A 22,870-nucleotide genomic window follows, 5' to 3' on the forward strand; every position below is an offset into this window, starting at 1 on the left:
CAATACAAAGTTCTCCTCGATGTTCTTGGAGATCTATTTGATGTAATACTCTTTTGTGGTGTGTTTGTCGAGATCCAATGAATTGTGGATTTATGAACAATATTATCTATGAATATTATTTGGTTCTTCTCTGAATTCTTATATGCATGATTTGATATCTTTGCAAGTCTCTTCGAATTATCGGTTTAGTTTGGCCTATTAGATTGATCTTTCTTGCAATGGGAGAAGTGCTTAGCTTTGGGTTCAATCTTGGTGTCCTTTCCCAGTGATAGTAGGGGCAGCAAGGCACGTATTGTATTGTTGCCACCGAAGATAAAAAGATGGGGTTTATATCATATTGCTTGAGTTTATCCGTCTATATCATGTCATCTTGCTTAATGTGTTACTCCGTTCTTATGAACTTAATACTCTAGATGCATGCTAGATAGCGGTCGATGTGTGGAGTAATAGTAGTAGATGCAGAATCGTTTCGATCTACTTGACACGGACGTGATGCCTATATTCATGATCATTGACTTAGATATCTTCATAACTATGCGCTTTTCTATGAATTACTCGGCAGTAATTCGTTCACCCACCGTGGTACATGCTATCTTGAGAGAAGCCACTAGTGAAACCTATGGCCCCTGGGTCTCTTTCCTATTATATTACATCTCTTTTATTTACATCGCATCTCGTTTACTATTTTGCAATCTTTACTTTCCAATCTATACAACAAAAATACCAAAAATATTTACTTTACTATCTCTATTAGATCTCACTTTTGCGAGTGACTGTGAAGGGATTGACAAGCCCTTTATCGCGTTGGTTGCAATGTTCTTGATTGTTTGTGCAGGTACTAGGTGACTTGTGCGTTGTCTCCTACTGGATTGATACCTTGGTTCGCAAAACTGAGGGAAATACTTACGCTACTTTGCTGCATCACCCTTTCCTCTTCAAGGGAAAACCAATGCATGCTCAAGAGGTAGCAAGGTCCCCATAGGTCTTTGGGTCAGCAATGAGATGTGAGACATAGCTCTCACCGTCGGAGTCTTGGGACGACATAATGTCAGATTTAAGCAAAAATTAGCAAGAAAAGAGAACAAATGATTTCTTCGTGATACGGTGATCAACATGTTCGGGAAGTATATATAGATTTTTTTTATCTTGGAGGACAAGCATATGGAAGAAAAACGGACTACAGAAGGTGTCCCAGGTGGGCAAGCCTGGTGTGCCCTGGTGTCTTGTGCCCACCAGGGGACGCTTCCTGAAAGTTTCTTTATTTTCAAAATTTTATAATATTCCAAAACTGATAAAAAATATTTTTGCGGAACTTTCGGAGTCCGTTTACTTACGATATCATGTACCTCTTTATTTTCACGATTCTGGAGTGCTCCAGAAGGACTCTTTTATGTGTTCTTCTAGTGTCAAAGTTAGGATAATATTACTTTCAACATTGATAGGCGTACCTGAGATATTATGCTTTATTCGTTGCCCATTGACAACCTTCGGGTTAGTACCTTCGGAGTTATTTATTTTGATGGCTCCAGACCGGTAAACCTCCTCGATGATGTATGGGCCTTCCCATTTCGAGAGGAGCTTTCCTGCAAAAAATCTAAAACGAGAGTTGTACAAAAGAACATATTCTCCAACTTTAAACTCACACGTTTGAATTATTTTGTCATGCCATTTTTTAACTTTTTCTTTGAATAACTTTGCATTTTCATATGCTTGGGTTCTCCATTCATCTAAGGAGCTGATATCAAATAACCTCTTTTCACCAGCAAGTTTGAAATCATAATTGAGTTTAACTGCCCAATATGCTTTATGTTCTAACTCAAGAGGCAAATGACAAGCTTTTCCATAAACCATTTTATAAGGAGACATACCCATAGGATTTTTATAAGCTGTTCTGTGAGCCCAAAGTGCGTGATCTAATTTCTTAGACCAATTCTTCCTGGACCTATTAACAGTCTTTTGCAAAATTAATTTTATTTCTCTATTGCTAAGTTCAACTTGACCACTAGACTGAGGATGATAGGGTGATGTAATTCTATGGTTAATGTCATACTTAGCAAGCATTTTGCGGAAAGCACCATGAATAAAGTGTGAACCACCATCAGTCATTAAATATCTAGGGACTCCAAACCTTGGGAAAATAACTTCGTTAAGCATTTTAATAGAGGTGTTGTGATCGGCACTACTGGTTGGAATGGCTTCTACCCATTTAGTAATATAATCAACAGCAACCAAAATATGTGTATACCCATTAGAGGAAGGAAAAGGTCCCATGTAATCAAATCCCCAAACATCAAATGGTTCAACAACAAGTGAATAATTCATAGGCATTTCTTGATGCTTACCAATATTACCTATTCTTTGACATTCATCACAACAAGAGACAAACTTATGGGCATCCTTGAAGAGAGTATGCTAATAAAATCCAGATTGCAATACCTTATGAGCAGTTCTATCTCTAGCATGATGCCCTCCGTAAGCCTCGGAGTGACATTTCCGTAGGATTTGCCCCTGTTCATGCTCAGGTACACAACACCTAATAATACCATTTACTCCTTTTTTTATAAAGATGTGGGTCATCCCAAAAGTAATGTCTTAAATCATAGAAGAATTTTTTCTTTTGCTGGTATGTAAAGCTAGGTGGTAAATATTTAGCAACAATGTAATTAGTATAGTCAACATACCAAGGAGTACCATTAGCAACATTTATTGCAGCTAACTACTCATCAGGAAAACTACCATCAATAGGTAGTGGGTCATCAAGCATATTTTCAAGCCTAGACAAATTATCAGCAACGGGGTTCTCAGCTCCTTTTCTATCAATGATATGTAGATCAAATTCTTGCAACAAGAGAACCCAACGAATAAGTCTAGGTTTAGCATCTTTTTTTTCCATAAGATATTTAATAGCAGCATGGTATGTGTGAACAGTTACTTTGGAATCAACAATATAAGGTCTAACTTTATCACAAGCAAACACTACCGCTAAGAATTCTTTTTCAGTAGTAGCATAATTTCTTTGAGCACTGCCTAGAGTTTTACTAGCATAGTGAATAACATTTAGTTTCTTATCAACTCTTTGTCCTAGAACAGCACCAACAACATAATCACTAGCATCACACATAATTTCAAAAGGCAAGTTCCAATCAGGTGGTTGGACAATAGCTGCAGATATTAAGGCTTTCTTGAGTGTTTCAAAGGCTTCTAAACAATCATCATCAGAAACAAAAGGAATATCCTTTCGTAAAAGATTAGTAAGAGGCCTAGAAATTTTAGAAAAGTCTTTGATAAATCTCCTATAAAAACCAGCATGACCTAGGAAACTACGAATACCTTTGATGTCCTTAGGACATGGCATTTTCTCAATTGCACCAACCTTAGCTTGGTCCACTTCAATACCTCTTTCAGAAATTTTATGACCCAAGACAATGCCTTCATTAACCATAAAGTGGCACTTCTCCCAATTCAAGACAAGATTTATTTGTTCACATCTCTGGAAAACTCGCTCAAGATTGCTTAAACAATCATCAAAAGACTTCCCATAAACAGAAAAGTCATCCATGAAAACCTCAATAATCTTTTCACAAAATTCAGAGACTATAGCAGTCATACATCTTTGAAAGGTAGCAGGTGCATTACATAAACCAAAAGGCATACGTCTATAAGCATAAGTTCTAGAGGGACAAGTAAAAGTAGTCTTTTCTTGATCAGATTGAGAGACAGGTATTTGTCAAAATCTAGAGTATCCATGTAGAAAGCAAAAGTGTGTGTGCTTAGATAATCTTTCAAGCATTTGATCAATAAAAGGCAAGGTTTAATGATCTTTTCTAGTTGCTTTGTTTAATTTTCTGTAATCAATTACCATTCTATAGCCTGTAACAATTCTTTGTGGAATAAGTTCATTTTTATCATTAGGAACAACAGTAATACCTCCTTTCTTAGGGACACAATGAACATGACTTACCCATCTACTATCAGCTATAGGATAGATTATACCTGCTTCCAGAAGTTTTAAGATTTCCGTTCTTACCACTTCCATGATAACACTGATATCCTATTTTAACTGAAATAACAGGCATGCCAACAACAGGTCTATGTTTATCTCTTTTATCAGGTTTAGCAATTCTAGCAGCTTCTTCACGGAAGTAAATAACATGCCCATCCATATCTTCTTCCAGGAGATCTTTAACCATAGAAATACTAGGTTCAACTTTAATTTGTTCATCAGGTTTAGGTGTCCTAATATAGCTTTTGTTAACCACAGTTGAAACTTTAGCATGTTCCTTAATCCTAACAGGGAAAGGTGGTTTCTCAATATAAGCAAAAGGAACAACTGGATAAACATTATAAAGGATAGTTTCCTCTTTAACTGGAACTAGTTCTTTAATTTCTTATTTAATAGGTGGGTGATATTTAAACCACTTCTCCTTAGGGAGTTCAACATGAGTAGCAAATGATTCACAAAAGGAGGCTACTATCTTAGAATCAAGTCCATATTTAGTGCTAATCTTTTGAAAAGCATCGGTATCAATAAAAGATTTAACACAATCACACTTAAGTTTAATACTTGACTCTTTACCTTCGTCAAGTTCCCAATCTTCAGAGTTGTGTTTAATTCTTTCCAAAAGATCCCACCAGAATTCAATAGTCTTCTTCATAAATGAACCAGCACAGGAAGTATCAAGCATGGTTTGATCATTACGAGAAAACCGAGCATAAAAATTCTGGATAATAATTTCTCTTGAGAGCTCATGATTGGGGCATGAATATAACATTGACTTAAGCCTCCCCCAAGCTAGAGCGATACTTTATCCTTCACGAGGCCAAAAATTGTATATATAATTCCGATCACGATGAACTAGATGCAAAGGATAATTTTTTTGGTGGAACTCCAATTTCAAACGATTCCAATTCCATGATCTAATATCATCACATAGCCTATACCATGCCAATGCTTTTCCCATTAACTTCATCCCCGGGTAAACCTGCAAGCTTAAACAATCCACAAATTTGTTCCACATATATCAAGTGCATATCAGGATGTTTAGTTCCATCTCCTGCATAAGGATTAGCTAGCAGTTGTTCTATCATACTCGAAGGAATTTCATATTCAATATTTTCAGTAGGTGCAGTAGGTTGAGGGGTTGTTAATTGTGGTTCCGGAAGAGGTGAAGATACCCCAAAAAAACTCCTCAAAGGATTGTTTTCCATAGTAACAAGTGACAATAAATTTCAGCACACTATATAAATGTTTCCTTACCAAATTCCACTTACCAAAGGCGCTTCACTCCCCGACAATGGCGCCAGAAAATAGCCTTGATGACCCACAAGTATAGGGTATCAATTGTAGCTCTTTTCGATAAGTAAGAGTGTCGAACCCAATGAGGAGCAAAAGGAAATGACAAGTAGTTTCCGGTAAGGTATTGTCTGCAAGCGCTGAAATTGTAAGTAACGAGTAGTTTGATAGCAAGATAATTTGTAACGAGCAAGTAACGGTAATAGTGACAAAGGTGCAGCAAGGTAGCCCAATCCCTTTGAGGCAAAGGACAGGCCAAAACGGTCTCTTATGATAAGCAAAGCATTCTTGAGGGTACACGGGAATTTCATCTAGTCACTTTCATCATGTTGGTTTGATTTGTCTTCGCTACTTTGATAATTTGATATGTGGGTGGAACGGTGCTTAGGTGCTGTTGTTACTTGAACAAACCTCCTACTTATGATTAACCCTCCCGCAAGCATCTGCAACTATGAGAAAAGTATTAAGAATAAATTCTAACCATAGCATTAAACTTTTGGATCCAATCCATCCCTTACGAAATAGCGCATAAACTGGGGTTTAAACTTCTGTCACTCTCGCAACCCACCATCTAATTGCTACTCCACAATGCATTCCCTTAGGCCCAAATATGGTGAAGTGTCATGTAGTCGACGTTCACATGACACCACTAAAGGAATAACAACATACATACTATCAAAATATCAAACACATATCAAGTTCACATGATTACTTGCAACATGATTTCTCCCGTGACCTCAAGAACAAAAGTAACTACTCACGAATGATAAACATGTTCTTGATCAGAGGAGTATTAAATAGCATAATGGATCTGAACATATCATCTTCCACCAAATAAACCATATAGTAATCAACTACAAGGTGTAATCAACACTACTAGTCACCCACGAGTACCAATCTATAGTTCCGGTAACAAGATTGAACACAAGAGATGAACTAGGGTTTGAGAGGAGATGGTGCTGTTAAAGATGTTGATGGAGATTGCCCTCCCCAAGATGGGAGAGTTGTTGGTGATGATGATGACGATGATTTCCCCCTCCGGGAGGGAAGTTCCCCCGGCGGAATCGCTCCGCCGGAGGGCAAAAGTGCTCCTGCCCAAGTTCCGCCTCGAGGCGGCGACGCTTCGTCCCAAAAGTCCTCCTCCTATTTTTTCTAGGTCAAAATGACTTATATACCAAAAGATGGGCACCGGAGGTGGGCCGAGGAGGCCACAACCCACCAAGGCGCGCCTGGGGGGCCTGGCGCGCCCAGGTGGGTTGTGCCCACCTGGTGGCCCCCTCTGGTATTTATTGGCTCCAGTATTTCTTATATATTCCTTAAAAAATATCCGTGAAGTTTCAGCTCATTTGGAGTTGTGTAGAATAGGTGGCCTGACGTAGCCTTTTCAGGTCCAGATTTCCAGCTGTCGGAATTCTCCTCTTGGTGCGTTCCTTGAAAATTATGAGAGAAAAGGCATTAGAATTACTCCAAAAAGCATTATTATGGATAAAAACAGTATAAATAATAGTAAGAAAACATGATGCAGAATGGACGTATCAAATGCTACCGCCCTACTAAGCAAAATAAGATGCATAAAAGATAAACATCACATGCAATCAAAATATGTGACATGATATGGCCATCATCATCTTGTTCTTTTGATCTCAATATCCAAAGCATCATCATGATCTCCATCGTCACTGGCTTGACACCTTGATCTCCATCGTAGCGTCCTGGTCGTCTCACCAATTATTGCTTCTACAACTATCGCTAACGCATAGTGATAAAGTAAAGCAATTACATGGCGTTTGCATTTCATACAATAAAGAGACAACCATAAGGCTCCTGCCGGTTGCCAGTAACTTCTACAAAACATGATCATCTCATACAATAACGTATATCACATCATGTGTTGACCATATGACATCATAACATGATACGTCTCCGTCATATCTATAATTTTTGATTGTTCCATGCCAATATTGTACAACTTTCATATACTTTTGGCAACTTTTTATACTATTTTTGGGACTAACATATTGATCCAGTGCCCAGTGCCAGTTCCTGTTTGTTGCATGTTTTTTGTTTCGCAGAAAATCCATATCAAATGGAGTCCAAACGGGATAAAAACTAACGGAGATTTTTTTGGAATATATGTGAATTTTGGGAAGTGGAATCAACGCGAGACGATGCCCGAGGGGCCCACGAGGGTGAGGGGCGCACCCTGGGCCCTCATGGCCACCCGGTAAGGCGGTTGGTGCCCTTCTTTCGCTGCAAGAAAGCCAATATCCGGATACAAATCGTGTTAAAATTTCAGCCCAACCGGAGTTACGGATCTCCGGGAATATAAGAAATGGTGAAAGGGCAGAATCAGAAACGCAGAAATAGAGAGAGACAGAGAGACATATCCAATCTCGGAGGGGCTCTCGCCCCTCTACCGCCATGGAGGCCATGGACCAGAGGGGAAACCCTTCTCCCATATGGGGAGAAGTTCAAGGAAGAAGAAGAAGAAGAAGAAGGGGGGCCCTCTCCCCCTCTCTCCCGGTGGCGCCGGAACGCCGCCGGGGCCATCATCGTCACCGCAATCTACACCAACACCTCCGTCATCTTCACCAACATCTTCATCACCTTGCCCCATCTATCTACAGTGGTCCACTCTCCCGCAACCCGGTGTACCCTCTACTTGAACATGGTGCTTTATGCTTCATATTATTATCCAATGATGTGTTGCCATACTATGATGTCTCAGTAGATTTTCGTTGTCCTATCGATAATTGGTGAATTGCTATGATTGGTTTAATTTGCTTGTGGTTATGTTGTTGTCCTTTGGTGCCCATCATGTGAGCGCGCACATTGATCACACCATAGGGTTAGTTGTATGTTGATAGGACTATGTATTGGAGGGCAAGAGTGACAGAAGCTTCAACCTAGCATAGAAATTGATGCATACGGGATTGAAGGGGGACCAAAATATCTTACTGCTATGGTTGGGTTTTACCTTAATGAACGTTAGTAGTTGCGGATGCTTGCTAATAGTTCCAATCATAAGTGCATAGAATTCCAAGTCAGGGATGACATGCTAGTAGTGGCCTCTCCCACATAAAACTTGCTATCAGTCTAGTAACATAGTCAATTGCTTAGGGACAATTTCGCAACTCCTACCACCACTTCTTCACACTCGCTATACTAACTTTATTGCTTCTTTACCTAAAAGAACCCCTAGTTTTTATTTACGTGCTTTTTATATTCTTGCAAACCTATCCCATTACACCTACAAAGTACTTCTAGTTTTATACTTGTTCTAGGTGAAGCGAACATCAAGCGTGCGTAGAGTTGTATCGGTGGTCGATAGAACTTGAGGGAATATTTGTTCTACCTTTAGCTCCTCGTTGGGTTTGACACTCTTACTTATCGAAAGAGGCTACAATTGATCCACTATACTTGTGGGTTATCAAGACCTTTTTCTGGCGCCGTTGCCGAGGAGTCATAGCGTGGGGTGAATATTCTCGTGTGTGCTTGTTTGCTTTATCACTAAGTAGTTTTTATTTTGTGCTCTTGTTTTCTATCTTTAGTTATGGGTAGGAAACATAAAATACCAAAAAATTAGTGGTACCAACTGAACCAATGGTTGAAGAGCCACTCAAAATCTATCACACCCCTGATGCTTTTTACTTGGATCATCTTCGATCCCTATGTGCTCGTGCTGAAACCCCAACTGGCTTAGTTGAGGGCAAATCTTTAGATGAGCATGCTTGTTATGTGTGACACCGCTTATCTCAAAAGGGGAACTTTTACTGGATCGAATTCATCGTTTGCAATGCTATGCTTGGAATTTATGTGAAATATATGATTTCACTTGTTGTTCTGAAGACCCTAAGAAACACCTTCCCTACCAAAGTGAGTTTAGTGATAATGGAATCGTATCTTCGTATGCTAAGGGTGTTTATAATTACTATGATGTTCAACAAATTGAAGAATTTGTTGCTTTTAAGGGTGCTTATGAAATTTCTTCATTGATTGGAAAGTATGATACTACTCTTTACAAATCTGAATTTTTTTCCATACTTAAATGTTGTTATGACAATTATGCTTCTAATGCCCATGTTAATCCATATATCGAGGACTCCTCCGCTGTCCAAGAAGAGATTAATATTTTGCAGGAGTCTATGGAAGAAGGAATTGATGAAACTGTGGGCTCATTGGATGAAAAAGATGATGAGGAGAGCGAAGAACAAAAGGAGGAAGATCGGATTAGCTACCCGTGCCCACCTTCTAATGAGAGTAACTCTTCAACTCATACATTGTTTAATTTCCCTTCGTGCTTACCGAAGGATGATTGCTATGATGATTGTTATGATCCTGTTGATTCTTTTGAAATATCCCTTTTTGATGATGCTTGCTATGCTTGTGGCCGAGATGCCAATATGAATTATGCTTATGGAGATTAAATTTCTATAGTTCCTTATGTTAAACATGAAATTGTTGCTACTGCACCCACGCATGATAGTCCTATTGTCTTTTTGAATTCTCCCGACTACACTATATCGGAGAAGTTTGCCCTTATTAAGTATTATATTGATGGGTTGCATTTTACTACTACACATGATGGTTTTGATAGATATAATATGCATGTGCTTGCTGCTCCTACTTGCAATTATTATGAGAGAGGAACTATATCTCCACCTCTCTATGTTTCCCACAGGATAAAATTGCAAGAAACTGTTTATACTATGCATTAGCCTTTACTATGTGTGCATGAATTGTTCTTTTATAACATGCCAGTGCATAGGAAGAGAGTTAGACTTCGTCATTACATGATATATGTTACTTTGTGATCACTACTAAATCACAAATCATTGTTAATTAAAATTGGCTTTGATATACCTTGGGATCCGGGTGGATCCATTACTTAAGCACTATATGCCTAGCTTAATGGATTTAAAGAAAGCGTTGCCAGGGAGACAACCCGGAAGTTTTAGAGAGTCATTTATTTCTGTTGTGTGATTTTATAAAGTACAAATCTATTGTATCATAAAAATAATGTGCCAAGATTTTGCCTTTAGGATGTTTACATTGCTTGTTGGTTTGTGCGGTGCAAAACAGAAACTTTTGCTGTAGTGCGTGATTTTACATTTTTTACCGGAACGTCAAATGGTTCTGAAACCTTTTGCATTGTTCTTATATACAATTGTTTATTTTTCCTATTTTTTTCAGAAATTTTGGAGTATAGAAGTATGGTGAATGTTCAGATTACTACAGACTGTCCTGTTTAAGACATATTCTGTTTTTGATGCATAGTTTGCTTGTTTTGATAAAACTATTGATTTCCATCAGTGGATTAAGCCATGGAAAATTTATATTACAGTAGCTACAATGCCAAAACAAAATATGAATTGGTTTGCAACATTACTTAGAGTAGTGATTTTCTTTATTATACTAACGGATCTTACCGAGCTTTCTGTTGAGTTTTGTGTGGATGAAGTGTTCGAAGATCGAGGAGGTCTTGATGTGAGGAGAAGGAGGATAGGCAAGAGCTCAAGCTTGGAGATGCCCAAGGCACACCAAGTAAATATTCAAGGAGACTCAAGCGTCTAAGCTTGGGGATACCCTGGAAGGCATCCCATCTTTCTTCAACAAGTATTGGTATGTTTTCGGATTCGTTTCGTTCATGTGATATGTGCAAATCCTGGAGCGTCTTTTGCATTTAGTTTTCACTTTTATTTGATGCACCATGATGGTATGGGATAGTCCATGGTTGATTTATAGAATGCTCTTTGCACTTCACTTATATCTTTTGAGTATGGCTTTATAGAATGCTTCATGTGCTTCACTTATATCATTTGAAGTTTGGATTGCCCTACAAATAGAAATCTGCCATTTGTAGAATGCTCTTTTGCTTCACTTATATTTGTTAGAGCATGGGCATATCCTTTGTAGAAATAATTAAAATCTCTTGCTTCACTTATATCTATTTAGAGAGATGACAGGAATTGGTCATTCACATGGTTAGTCATAAAATCCTACATAAAACTTGTAGATCACTGCATATGATATGTTTGATTCCTTGCAATAGTTTTGCAATATAAAGATGGTGATATTAGAGTCATGCTAGTGGGTAGTTGTGGATTGTAGAAATACTTGTGTTGAAGTTTATGATTCCCGTAGCATGCACGTATGGTGAACCGTTATGTAACGAAGTTGGAGCATGAGGTATTTATTGATTATCTTCCTTATGAGTGGCGGCCGGGGACGAGCGATGGTCTTTTGCTACCAATCTACCCCCCTAGGAGCATGCGCGTAGTACTTTGTTTCGATGACTAATAGATTTTTGCAATAAGTATGTGAGTTCTTTATAACTAATGTTGAGTCCATGGATTATACGCACTCTCACCCTTTCCATCATTGCTAGCCTCTTCGGTACCGTGCATCGCCCTTTCTCACCTCGAGAGTTGGTGCAAACTTCGCCGGTGCATACAAACCCCGTGATACGATACACTCTATCACACATAAGCCTCCTTATATCTTCCTCAAAACAGCCACCATACCTACCTATCATGGCATTTCCATAGCCATTCCGAGATATATTGCCATGCAACTTCCATCATCATCATATACATGACTGGAGCATTTATTGTCATATTTCTTTGCATGATCGTAAGATAGCTAGCATGATGTTTTCATGTCTTGTCCATTTTTTGATGTCATTGCTATGCTAGATCATTGCACATCCCGGTACACCACCGGGGGCATTCATATAGAGTCATATTTTTGTTCTAGTATCAAGTTGTAATATTGAGTTGTAAGTAAATAAAAGTGTGATGATCATCATTATTAGAGCATTGTCCCATGTGAGGAAAGGATGATGGAAGCTATGATTCCCTCACAAGTTGGGATGAGTCTCCAGACTTTACAAAAAAATAAAAGAGGCCAAAGAAGCCCACAAAAAAATAAAAGAGGCCAAAGAAGCCCACCAAAAAAACACAAAACAAAAAAATGAGAGCAAAAGAGAGGAGGGGTAATGCTACTATCCTTTTACCACACTTGTTCTTCAAAGTAGCACCATGTTCTTCATATAGAGAGTCTCTTGAGCTATCACTTTCATATACTAGTGGGAATTTTCATCAAGGTAGTTAGAGTCGGGATTCGGAGTTGGATCGATTTTCCTTAGACAGAATCGAGTCGTAGTATCGAGTCGTGGAATCGAGGATTCTACTAGATTTACTCAAAGAAGATATTTTGTATCCACGAAAGAAATTTATATGGGTTCTATAGAGTTTTGACACTAAATATAGAGCAAAAACATACACATCAATGCTATTTCTATTCCACTTCTTTTAATGGCTAACCTACTATTAGCTTGGATGTATGGAACATATATGAGAGGAAAATATATAGAAAATTGAAATCTTTGACGCACGAAATTTACTTACGAGTTTTTTTAGAATACGTGAATAATTGATGACTTGTATATCCACCCTATAGTGCTTAACCTTGAAGGGTCTTCCTCTCCTTCTCCGATTAATCTTGATGCATCCTCCTTCCCACGCCAATTCCATTTGTCAACAAGTCTGATCCTCAATTTTGATCTAGGTTTTGAGATCCATATCAAAGGTGTCGGCGCCTGAGCATTTGGGCTTGGGAGGGGAATAAAGGGCCACGAGGCATGTGAAAATGGTTTGGATGATGGCATACTATTCTGCTACAACTAAACAAACGGCTTAGATAAATTAGTAGAATCGGACATAGTCCATACCATAATCGGGATTCTATAGTTTTGTACATGATTCTATGATTTGGATCACGACTCAACATGGATTCTACCTGATCCGGATTCATAGTGGGACTTGGATCGACATGGTTCCGTAGGGTCGTGAAGTCGTAGGATTCTAGGAGTCGAGTCGGGATTCTGACTTCCTTGATTTTCATTATAGAACTTGGCTTGTATATTCCAACGATGGGCTTCCTAAATGCCCTAGGTCTTCATGAGCAAGTAAGTTGGATGCACACCCACTTAGTTTCAGTTTGAGCTTTCATACACTTATAGCTCTAGTGCATCTGTTGCATGGCAATCCCCACTCCTCACATTGACATCAATTGATGGGCATCTCCATAGCCCGTTGATTAGCCACGTTGATGTGAGACTTTCTCCTTTTTGTCTTCTCCACACAACCTCCACCATCATATTCTATTCCACCTATAGTGCTATATCCATGGCTCACGCTCATGTATTGCATGAAATTTGAAAAGGTTTGAGAACATCAAAAGTGTGAAACAATTGCTTGGCTTGTCATCGGGGTTGTGCATGATTTGAATATTTTATGTGGTGAAGATGGAGCATAGCCAGACCATATGATTTTGTAGGGATAACTTTCTTTGGCCATGTTATTTTGAAAAGACATGATTGCTTTATTAGTATGCTTGAAGTATTATTGTCTTAATGTCAAATGGTAGACTATTGCTTTGAATCACTCGTGTCTTAATATTCATGCCATGATTAGATTACATGATCAAGATTATGCTAGGTAGCATTCCACATCAAAAATTATCTTTTTTATCATTTACCTACTCGAGGACGAGCAGGAATTAAGCTTGGGGATGCTGACACGTCTCCACGTATGTATAATTTTTGATTGTTCCATGCCAATATTATACAACTTTCATATACTTTTGGCAACTTTTTATACTATTTTGGGACTAACATATTGATCCAGTGCCCAGTGCCAGTTCCTGTTTGTTGCATGTTTTTTGTTTCGCAGAAAATCCATATCAAACGGAGTCCAAACGGGATAAAAATTGACGGAGATTTTTTTGGAATATATGTGAATTTTGGGAAGTGGAATCAACGTGAGACGATGCCCAAGGGGCCCATGAGGGTGAGGGGTGCGCCCCAGGGGGTCAGGCGCGTCCTGGGCCCTCATGGCCACCCCGTAAGGCGGTTGGTGCCCTTCTTTCGCCGCAAGAAAGCCAATATACGGATACAAATCGTGTTAAACTTTCAGCCCAATCGGAGTTACGAATCTCCGAGAATATAAGAAACGGTGAAAGGGCAGAATTAGAAACGCAGAAACAGAGAGAGACGGAGAGACAGATCCAATCTCGGAGGGGCTCTCGCCCCTCCGCCGCCATGGAGGCCATGGACCAGAGGGGAAACCCTTCTCCCATCTAGGGAGAAGGTCAAGGAAGAAGAAGAATAAGGGGGCCCCTCTCCCCCTCTCTCCTGGTGGCGCCGGAACACCGTCGGGGCGATCATCGTCACCGCAATCTACACCAACACCTCCGTCATCTTCACCAACATCTTCATCACCTTCCCCCATATATCTACAATGGTCCACTCTCCCGCAACCCGTTGTACCCTCTACTTGAATATGGTGCTTTATGCTTAATATTATTATCCAATGATGTGTTGCCATCCTATGATGTCTGAGTAGATTTTCGTTGTCCTATCGGTAATCAAGGTAGTCAGAGTCGGGATTCGGAGTCGGATCGATTTTCCTTAGACAGAATCAAGTTGTAGTATCGAGTCATGGAATCAAGGATTCTACTAGATTTACTCAAAGAAGATATTTTGTATCCATGGAAGAAATTTATATGGGTTCTATAGAGTTTTGACACTAAATATAGAGCAAAGACATACACATCAATGCTAGTTCTATTCCACTTCTTTTTATGGGTAACCTACTATTAGATTGGATGTATGGAACATATATGAGAGGCAAATATATAGAACATTGAAATCTTCGACGCACGAAATTTACTTATTAGTTTTTTAGAATACGTGAATAACCGATGACTTGTATATCCACCCTGTAGTGCTTAACCTTGAAGGGTCTTGCTGTCCTTCTCCGATTAATCTTGACGCATCCTCCTTCCCATGCCAATTCCATTTGTCAACAAGTCTGATCCTCAATTTTGATCTAGGTTTTGAGAGCGAGATCAAAGGTGTCGGCGCCTAAGCATTTGGGCTTGGGAGGGGAATAAAGGGCCACGAGGTATGTGAAAATGGTTTGGATGATGGCATACTATTCTGCTACAACTAAACAAACGGCTTAGATAAATTAGTAGAATCGGACATAGTCCATACCATAGTCGGGATTCTACAGTTTTGTACATGATTCTATGATTTGGGTCGTGACTCAACATTGATTCTACCTGATCCAGATTCATAGTGGGACTTGGATCGACATGGTTCTGTAGGGTCATGAAGTCGTAGGATTCTAGGAGTCGAGTCGGGATTCTGACTTCCTTGTCGGTAATTGGTGAATTGCATGATTGGTTTAATTTGCTTGTGGTTATGTTACTGTCCTTTGGTGCCCATCATATGAGCGCGCGCGTGGATCACACCATAGGGTTAATTGTATGTTGATAGGACTATGTATTGGAGGGCAAGAGTGACAGAAGCTTCAACCTAGCATAGAAATTGATGCATACAGGAGTGAAGGGGGACTAATATATCTTAATGCTATGGTTGGGTTTTACCTTAATGAACGTTAGTAGTTGCGGATGCTTGCTAATAGTTCCAATCATAAGTGCATAGATTTCCAAGTCAGGGATGACATGCTAGCAGTGGCCTCTCCCGCATAAAACTTGCTATCGGTCTAGTAACGTAGTCAATTGCTTAGGGACAATTTCGCAAGTCCTACCACCACTTTTCCACACTCTCTATACTAACTTTATTGCTTCTTTACCTAAAACAGCCCCTAGTTTTTATTTACGTGCTTTTTATATTCTTGCAAACCTATCCCGTTACACCTACAAAGTACTTTTAGTTCTATACTTGTTCTAGGTGAAGCGAACGTCAAGTGTGCGTAGAGTTGTATCGGTGGTCGATAGAACTTGAGGGAATATTTGTTCTAACTTTAGCTCCTCGTTGGGTTCGACACTCTTACTTATCGAAAGAGGCTACAATTGATCCCCTATACTTGTGGGTTATCACAACATGCCCTGCAAAAACAAGTTAGACGTCCTCTACTTTGTTGTTGCAAGTTTTACGTGGCTGCCACGGGCTTCTAGCAAGAACCGTTCTTACCTACGCATCAAAACTACAACGGTGATTTATCAAGTTTGCTGTTTTAACCTTCAACAAGGACCGGCCGCAGTCAAATTTGATTCAACTAAAGTAGGAGAATCAGATACCCGCCGGGCACCTTTATGCAAAACTAGTTGCATGTCTGTCGGTGGAACCGGTCTCATGAATGTGGTCATGTAAGGTTGGTCCGGGCCGCTTCATCCAACAATACCGCCGAATCAAAATAAGACGTTGGTGGTAAGCAGTCTGATGATCACCGCCCACAACTCTATGTGTTCTACTCGTGCATATCATCTATGCATAGACCTGGCTCGGATGCCACTGTTTGGGGAACATAGGATGCAATTCCAAAATTTTCCTACGCTTACGCAAGATCTATCTAGGAGATGCATAGCAAAAAGAGGGGGAGAGTGTGTCCATGTACCCCCGTAGACCAAAAGCGGAAGCGTTTGACAACGCGGTGGATGTAGTCGAACTTCTTCTTGTTCTGACCGATCAAGCACCGAACGTATGAAACTTCTGAGTTCTGCACATGTTCAGCTCGATGACGTCCCTCGAACTATTGACCCAACAAAGTGTTGAGGGAGAGTTTCGTCAGCACGACGACGTGGTTACGGTGATGGTGAAGTAATCCGTGCAGGGCTTCGCCTAAGCACTACATGAATATGACCAGAGGTGTAAACTGCGAAGGGGGCATTGCACACGGCTAACAACTGTTGATGTGTGTTCTAGCGGTGCCCCCCTTATATATATATAGGTTGGAGGGGAGGAGAGGCAGCCAAGGGGGGTGCCCCAAGTAGGAGGAATCCTACTTGGGTGCCTCCCAATTCGGCCTTCTCCCCTTCCACATTCATCTAGAGGGGGAAGGAAGGAGGAGGGAGGAGAGAAGGAAGGGGGAGGCCAAATTGCTCCCCTTCTTTTCTCTCTTCCCTTCTTATCTTCCCCCTTATCTCGGCCTACATGGGGTGCACCAGCCCCATAGGGGCTGGTGTGTCCCCTTCTTGGCCATTAGGCCCATGTAGTTGCCCGGGGGATGCCCGGAACTCCTTCCGTGACCCGATATGTACCCGGTACCTCCGGAACACTTCCGGTGTCCGAATATCATCGTCCAATGTATGAATCTTTACCTCTCGACCATTTTGAGACTCCTTGTCATGTTCGTGATCTCATCCAGGACTCTGAACAACATCCGTTCACCATATCGCATAACTCATATAATACAAGATCGTCATCAAACGTTAAGCGTGCGGACCCTACGGGTTCAAGAACAATGTAGACATGATCGAGACACCTCTCTGGTCAATAACCAACAGTGGAAACTGGATGCTCATATTGGTTCCCACATATTCGATGAATATCTTTATCGGCCGTACCGTAATGACAACATACATTATTCCCTTTGTCATCTGTATGTTACTTGCCCGAGATTCGATCGTCAGTATCTTCATACCTAGTTCAATCTCGTTACCAGCAAGTCTCTTTACTCGTTCCGTAATACATCATCCCATAACTAACTCATTAGTCACATTGCTTGCAAGGCTTATCATGGTGTGTATTACCAAGAGGGCCTAGAGATACCTCTCTGATACTCGGGGTGACAAATCATAATCTCGATCTATGCCAACCCAACAAACACCTTCAGAGATACATGTAGAGCATCTTTATATTCACCCAGTTAAGCTGTGACATTTGATAGCACACAAGGTATTCCTCTGGTATCCGGGAGTTGCATAATCTCATAGTTGAAGGAATATGTATTTGACATGAAGAAAGCAATAGCAATAAAACTGAATGATCAACATGCTAAGCTAACGGATGGGTCTTGTCCATCACATCAATATCCTAATGATGTGATCCCATTCATCAAATGACAACACATGTCTACGGTTAGGAAACTTAACCATCTTTGATTAACGAGCTAGTCTAGTAGAGGCTTACTAGGGACACGGTGTTTTGTCTATGTATCCACAAATGTATCATGTTTCCGGTTAATACAATTCTAGTATGAATAATAAACATTTATCATGATATAAGGAAATATAAAATAAAAACTTTGTTATTGCCTCTAGGGCACATTTCCTTCACTTTTTTCTAAGGTCATGTAATATTTTTAGGTAGCTACTCTTGCTAAGATCCATGGCTTGCGTACTGTATTTCTATAGTTCCTTTCTTTCCTTTGGTCCAGACTTGATCAGGGTAGCTACTCAGTATTTTGGAAATTTGTATAACATGACATTGAGGTTGTATCATGACTTATGAGTCTGTCCACAAAATGATCTCATTAGAAAAATAAAACCATTTTATCTCATCATGTTCAGGTATGAACACGGAGGGTCGCACGCCACCTATTTGATGCTTTACAACAGAAGTGTTCTTTGCTTTGTTTTGTTGACCGTAATTTTTGATGACTTGCATCAATGGTGTTCTTCTTCAGCTGTTGGGCGGGAGCTACTTCTCATAATAGATATAGAAGGTTTGCTTGGCAAAAAATCCTTTTGGAGGCCGAGCTACCAGGAGGCCGATATCTGTGCCGTCGCGCGTTGCGCTGATCAGCGCCACACAGTCATGCATCTGCCATATTTCAGCAACTAGCCTTTTTCAGTCTCCCGTATTGCTATTAAATAAACAATGGCAGCTCATGTAGAGACTCGGCACCAGAGAGCGCGCACAGTTGCCATCAAACGGCCACACATGTTCATAGTGGGGGTTCCACGGGGAGCACATGGGATTGACTCGGTCCTCATGTGCTCTAACTAAACTGTCTCGCCTGCGCAATTTGCACACGACAAACACTGTAAATGTTTGGTGCCTCTGCATCTACACACGACAAACATCAGAACACGCTAACAATGATCTAATTAAGAAACAAGAACCCTAGAATTCCCATCACTGAAAAAGTTAAACCACATACTTGGTCATAGCAACATCACAAATTCAGTGCACTAGAGGAATTAAACAGCGACACCAGCTCACACCTACGGAATGTTCTCACTTGACAAACAGTCGATTATTCAGTTAGCAAACCGAACTTCAAGCAGTCACACTGAAATTTTGGTGGGTTGGTGCAAGTGTTCTTTCTGTGACCTCACAAGCTGCATCTTGACCATCGAGGCGACTTCCTCGATGCCTTTGGAAGATCGCCTTGTTGCAGACAAGTGGTGCTCTTGTGATCCTGACCCCTGCAAACAAAACATAATCTAGTCCTTTTAGCCGGCTGCTCTATGGCGCCTTCTGGCGACTTGTGCTAGGGCGACCCGCTGGCCTCTTCTTCAATGGTGCTGCAAAACTATCGGAACATTGCGAACCACTCAGCTCTGGTTTTGGTAGACCAAAATACTGTTTATTTCCTATCTCTGATCCTACAGAATCAGCTGCCATTTCTTTGCCAGATAGCCCCATGCCGTCGTGTATAGCAACAACAGGCTTCACTACTGTTTTCACATTTCTCAGTTGCTCCATAGCAAAGACTATATGCATCCACATTGTTGTCGCCTAGTTTCACAATTTCTAGGCACAACAAATGCAGACACTTTTTGAATCAGAGGGAGTAATATCATAATTTCCTTGGCACACGGATTAAAACAGAAAAGGGAAGATACTTTAAGCACATGGCTGCACACCATCTTGAAATGCTCAAACATGCCACGTTCACACTTGAACTCATCACCCAGATCGTTCACTTGAACGATGAAGTAATTCTTGCACCGCATTTCTCTCGAATCCTTCTTAACATACCTGGTGGTGTACTCACGATGCGGTACAACTTCAACCAGCATATACAACCCACCTTCATAAAGCATCTCACTGAACTTTTCAAACATAGTCCTAGTATAAATTTTGGAAGCATGAATCTCAATAGGCAAGTTATGAGTTAGAACCGCACACTCCCTGCATTTCTATCATACGATCATCATAAGTAACTGGGAGGAAACAAATTATGATAAGAAAAATCGATATATTCAACAGAAATAAGTTAATAAAATTTTCTACAAATGATAGGTTACTAGGATTGTGCACGGTTGGGGCGCACATATCATTGGAAAGAACTCAGTGAAAATCCACTTGAAAGTGCAGACTTTCACGTCACTCATCAGCACAGCGCCAAAAATAATACTCTGAAAGTGATTGTTGACACCAACAAAAAGCCTGAATGGCATGTCATAGATATTAGTTTTGTATGTGGTATCGAAGGTGACAACATCACCAAAGCACTTAAACTGCTCAATGCTTCATCCTGTTGTCCACATCAGAGTTATCACTCGACCTTCATCATCGACTTTGAGCACTATATTTGAACTCAGGATCTTCGGCCGAATCAAAACTTATCCTCAATGCCAGATTAACAACAACATCAACTTTTTTATCTGCATAAGCACGTCTTGAAGCCTCGAGTGCAGGAACCCTGCTTGGATTGATTTCCCTCTCATCTGCCGCCTTACCAATCCTAATCCTGCCGTTTTTTCAACATGTTGGACATGCATTCTGTGAGCTCCATTGGAAAAACATACTATTTCTTGGTGGACATTCTAAAAACAGATATTCCAAGCACACCCGAACACCATCATGGATAACTCACTACAAAGTTCCATACAAGCTATCATCTATCAGTTCGAAAGTAGTTTTTTATCATTAGTTTTGAACTTAATTACCTTCGAGTCCAGCAGGAGCCTTTTGAGTTGGAGACGAACACGCCCTCTGCATCTCCATCCTCTCTGAACGGCTGCATCGCTAATATCTTCAGGTGGCCTATCGTTTGAATCGGCAACAATCTCGCTAGCACCATTGTATGAGCCAGCTTCCTCTTCCCCCAGCATTGCATCCAAAAGGCGCCTCCCTGCGCCAGGATGCTCACCATACATAGAGCCAGTTGTGTGCTCAGAGGAAATCAAATCTTCGCAGTCCACGCGAGCTTCATGGATAGAAGCAACGACTGACTCCACAACAACGATATCTCCTCCTAAGAGATCCCTGGCATCAACTCTAGGAATCAATCTGCAACGAATCGCACAAATTCATCTCGTCAGATCCAACATCATGGGCAATGGAACCAGACAACGCTAGCTACCACAGGAAACATGCTCTACAGGGATAACTTGTTCCCAGCCCTAGAACAATGGGATAAAGTGAGAGATCCGTGGAGAGCTTACCCTGATTCGGCATCCTCAAAGCCCATCCATGGCGATTCCGTCGCACGCCGAGCTGCCGCAAGAAGGGGATGAATGGTCTAGCGACGCAGGAAATCTGCAGTGTCACATGGGCCCTTCTAAAGACCATTAATTACCCACCAGCCCACTACGTGTGCGACATTTAAAACGGCCAGTAGGTTTTTTTAGAAAAGGAGGATGTACCCCGGCCTCTACATCTGGACGATGCATGCAGCCATATTATTAATTATTCACAGGAACCATACAAGGTGGTACATCAATAAGCCTAAAACCACCATCTTGGCAACATCATTGCTACTCCTATCCCCTTGATGAAGGCGTGCCGAATGTCCGGGCCTAATACCAAACAGACATCGCACCAAAGCCTAACATCTAAAGCCGGGTGTACCATCCAAGCCACTACCTGGATTGGGTCCCACACCGGTCTGGCACACTCACAGTGAGCACCGCACGCTGCAAGGGCCGTCACCTCCATCATCCCTCGGTCCATCTTCAGAGCATAGCTGATGCACCAACCTTGCCAGGCCTCTCTGCCATCAACGCCACCATGACGCCAGACAGCTTCCTCCTCCTGCACGAGTCCATCTCCGCGCATCAGACACCGAGTCTCCACAGCGCCACACCGTCGAGAACCACCACCATCAATGTGGAAGATGAAGCACCGCTCCACCAAAGACGCCGTCCTCCGATCCCACGAGCCCGTGTGCATCTCCAAGAATGATGCCCCCAAGGGGGAAACGACACCATAGAGCCGTCGTCATCTGATCTACTGATCTAGGGTTTCCCCCGGAGGTAGCAGAGAGTGGCTTTGAACTTATCCATGGCGATGCCTTCAGAAAGGAAACGACGTAGACAGCGTCGCCGTCGCCGGCCTTGGCCATAGCCAAAAGTAGGTTTTCACCCAGATCTGATCGAACACCTCCATCTCTCGTGCACGGGCTGCCGCCATCCCTGCTGGGATCTCAACGAAGACTCCAAGGAGTGGATCGGCGCCGCGGCGTCATCATCATTGTGGCTGCCGTCGCCGGCCAAGGGTCTCCCTCGATCCCAAGAGCCCCACCATCCAGTCACTGCCCACCACCCGGATCCGGCGAGCAAGGCCACACCGAAGCCCAGATCAAGCGGGATAAGGTGAAGAAATGAAGCTAGCGCAGGTCGATCCAGATCTGGCGGCCGGCCGACGGATCACGGCCGCCATGAGATCCCACCACCAGGTCCTCGCCTCCAACGCGCCGGCAAGACGAGCAGCTCCAGGAGTGGTTGTCTATCAAAGGCACCGTGACCGCTGCACAGCACCGAAGACCAAGGCACTGATGTATTGCAACTTAATAGTCAGTGTATAAGGAAACGGAAACACAACAACACACATCACAGCGCTATAAAACACGGCCCAGATTCCGGCCTCCA

General features: G+C 41.5%; 1 protein-coding gene across 2 annotated transcripts; it reads right to left on the reverse strand.

Moving 5' to 3' along the window:
• Positions 1-20,211: 20,211 nt before the first annotated feature.
• Positions 20,212-21,600, reverse strand: LOC125513524 (uncharacterized). 2 transcript variants are annotated; one of them, XM_048678655.2, is made up of 3 exons: positions 21,446-21,600; positions 20,948-21,290; positions 20,212-20,748 (listed from the first exon to the last, which is right to left on the reverse strand). In XM_048678655.2, the coding sequence occupies exons 1-3, from the start codon at positions 21,469-21,471 to the stop codon at positions 20,743-20,745; spliced, it is 375 nt and encodes a 124-aa protein (XP_048534612.1). In that variant the 5' UTR covers positions 21,472-21,600; the 3' UTR covers positions 20,212-20,742. The 2 variants fall into 2 exon arrangements, with proteins under 2 accessions (XP_048534612.1, XP_048534613.1); XM_048678656.2 differs by having other exon boundaries at positions 20,736-20,873.
• Between the last annotated feature and the right edge of the window lie 1,270 nt (positions 21,601-22,870).

Source organism: Triticum urartu, chromosome 6A (assembly GCF_056163025.1).
Source record: "Triticum urartu cultivar PI428250 chromosome 6A, HENAU_Tu73, whole genome shotgun sequence".
In the NCBI taxonomy this organism is placed as follows: Eukaryota; Viridiplantae; Streptophyta; class Magnoliopsida; order Poales; family Poaceae; genus Triticum; species Triticum urartu.

Bases quoted from the DNA above. Each gene is read 5' to 3' on its own strand.
- LOC125513524 (XM_048678655.2), bottom strand. From the start codon at position 21,471: ATGGGCTTTGAGGATGCCGAATCAGG. The intron at 21,291-21,445 runs GTAAGCTCTCCA...GATTCGTTGCAG, and splicing joins TTTGAGGATGCCGAATCAGG to ATTGATTCCTAGAGTTGATG.